At 42.4% G+C, this 2,639-nt stretch overlaps 1 protein-coding gene across 9 annotated transcripts in view; it reads right to left on the reverse strand.

Moving 5' to 3' along the window:
• LOC101854909 overlaps nt 1–2,639 on the reverse strand; it is a 94,714-nt gene that overhangs the window by 6,342 nt on the left and 85,733 nt on the right. For all 9 annotated transcript variants that reach the window (XM_013088919.2, XM_005088994.3, XM_005088997.3 and 6 more), the window contains one exon: nt 1,708–1,898. In XM_013088919.2, coding sequence (XP_012944373.1) covers nt 1,708–1,887 — 180 coding nt within the window. In that variant the 5' untranslated portion in view covers nt 1,888–1,898. The remainder of the gene's footprint in view (nt 1–1,707; nt 1,899–2,639) is intronic.

The following is a 2,639-nucleotide window of genomic DNA, read 5'->3' on the forward strand; positions in this document are numbered from 1 at the left end:
GGTAAAATAGATAAAGTATCAATAATAAAAAACTAAAGCAGACGAAGGAATTAAAATATATTTGCAGGACTTTTTCTGAAAACGTGTCCATAAACAAAGAAATAGAAAAGTGAACTCCAAAAGTCAACACTGTCACATCCAGCTCGCGCCCTTTGAGTCTCACTCAAACATCTCAATGGACGCAAAGAGACTGCTTATCACTTCAATATGTATATCAACATTATGCTACCAATGACAGACCTGGACATTAAGTAAAACCCGTGAAAACAAAATCACTGCATGCACGATGTAATGTCTCTACAAAACCCTTAACATCACACGAAGAGACAGACAGCGAAAAGAAGAAATAAAAGAAAAAGAACTATTGGCACTTAGTCATGTCTGCATTTCATAGAAAAACAGAGATTAAAATAGTTTGGCCACCTGTTAGGAATGTCACCTAGCCAGACAGCCTCGAGACCACGTAACACCAAGTGCCCAGGCTATAAAGGAAGAGGTAAACTCCGCCAAAAGATGGATTGAGGGAGTCATGGAAACCCTGAGAAATTATTATATACCGATTGAAAGAGCTGTAGAGCTGGCCGACCATAGAAAAATGATATCTCCCCTCGACGCTGAACCGAAAAAGAGAAGGAAAAAGTAAAAGTAAAACAGATCACAGGAAAGTAATAAAAGAAAACATAAAAAAGGAGTGCTCTCTCTCTCTCTCTCTCTCTCTCTCTCTCTCTCTCTCTCTCTCTCTCTCTCTCTCTCTCTCTCTCTCTCTCTCTCTCTGTGTATGTATGTATCTGTTTATCTGTCTGAGAGTCTGTAAACAAGTCTGTGTGACTGTCTCTATGTCTCTGTCTTTTTTCTCTCACTCACTCTCTATCTTTTTCTTCGTCATCAGCAGTCACCTCAAAATATTTTAGGTGTTTGCAGGGCAAACCGATCACGTGCTTTGATATTCTTGGCCCTGCAGTAATTTCCCGTTGTCTTCCTAATTTTGAACGTTTGTTAAAGAGTTTTCTATTACCTCGAGTGGTATGCTGCTAGCCACCGTTTCGAAATGCGCGTAAACAATGCAACAATCACACGATCTAAAAACAACTGACAATTTCTTGTCAGGGCAGATAGGGGAGATAAGTCGCTTCTCCGTGTTGACATATCACTTGTTTTCCCCCTGTACTCATCTGATATCGCTGGTTTTTCCGTGGCCTACACTTTTGTTCTCGTGAGCATTACGATGGACTATGACAGTTTTTAGATTTTTCAGTATGCTGAAAACATGGGGCTTAGTCAAGACCAAAATGGGGCAAAAAGCTCACAAATTGACCTATACATATGATAATGTATTCATAATTAAATACTACACGGATAGACAGAAGCAACAGAGGGCAGATGGGCAGGACAAAACTATAATGAACCAGTGGCGCCCTCAAAGCTTCTTCTTCTATCCCGTGGTTGGGGCAACCGTGGGGGCACCACTGCATCTGAAAACCAGCTCTCGCCATTTATCTTTGTCCTCTGCTTTCCTCAGATTGTCACTCATCGTCTTTCCTGTCCACTCTGTAATGTTGTCCTCCCATCTCCCTCTCTGTCTTCTTCTCTTTCTCTTAATTCCTTTTACGGTTCCAGGTAGGACTGTTTTGGCAAGTCCTGTGGATCTTGTGACATGCCCATCCCCTCAAAGCACTCGCATTCAAAATGAAATAAGCCCTCCTTTACCTTGATCAGAAACAGTGTACTGTGCTCCAGCCACATCCCCGGCAGAAAGAAGCTCAGCACAGCATTGCGGACAGGCACAACCAGCAGCACGAAGAGCATCGACAGCAGCAGCACCAGCCTGACCACACGCCAGCAATGGCCACTGAACAGGCGAGGCCGCCTCCAGGCCAAGACCCTCATAGCTGCTCACGCTGCAAAAAAAAAAAAAAAAGGAGAAGGGGCACTCTTAAATATCCAGACGAGCAAGGATGGTCACATACTATTTTAAAGGCTTCACTCTGCGAAAAGAAATGTGGCACTTTTTAAACAATGATAAGACCAACGGTGGTTATATTTTGACTTGGAAAAATGCATGAGCCAAATTAAACATTATCTTTAGAGACGAGTCGCCAAGGTGTCTGTGGTGTTAAGGTCACGCTCTCCCTCAACGCAAATAGAAGACACGAGAGTTTGATTCCAGGGTTTCAAAAATCAATTTATCGAGTATTTCCGTCGATCTGCTGGAATATTGTGCACCACGTAAACGAGAAACCTCCACTGCTTCTATTTTCATAAAATGATCTCAGTTAGGCTTACTTAAACGTTAAAAAGAAGATACAACTCACAAACGAGAAAGTAAATTAAGAAAAAATGGGGGGGGGAGAGAGAGAGAGAGAGAGAGAGAGAGAGATGGGGGGGGGGGGAGAGAGAGAGAAGACTGTGAATAATACAAAATTATGTCTAAAGTCATTTACATGAAAGAACCGATTTGATGCATGCAAATGATTAGGAGGACATACAAGACAGATAAAAGACAATCCTGCTCAAAGGCATACAATCGTCTCCAGTAGGTCAGTGAGTGAGATGCAGCATATGATCGTGTGTATATGGGTGTGTGTGTGTGTGTGTGTGTGTGTGTGTGTGTGTGTGTGTGTGTGTGTGTGTGTGTGTGT

Source organism: Aplysia californica, unplaced genomic scaffold (genome assembly GCF_000002075.1).
Source record: "Aplysia californica isolate F4 #8 unplaced genomic scaffold, AplCal3.0 scaffold00002, whole genome shotgun sequence".
In the NCBI taxonomy this organism is placed as follows: domain Eukaryota; kingdom Metazoa; phylum Mollusca; class Gastropoda; order Aplysiida; family Aplysiidae; genus Aplysia; species Aplysia californica.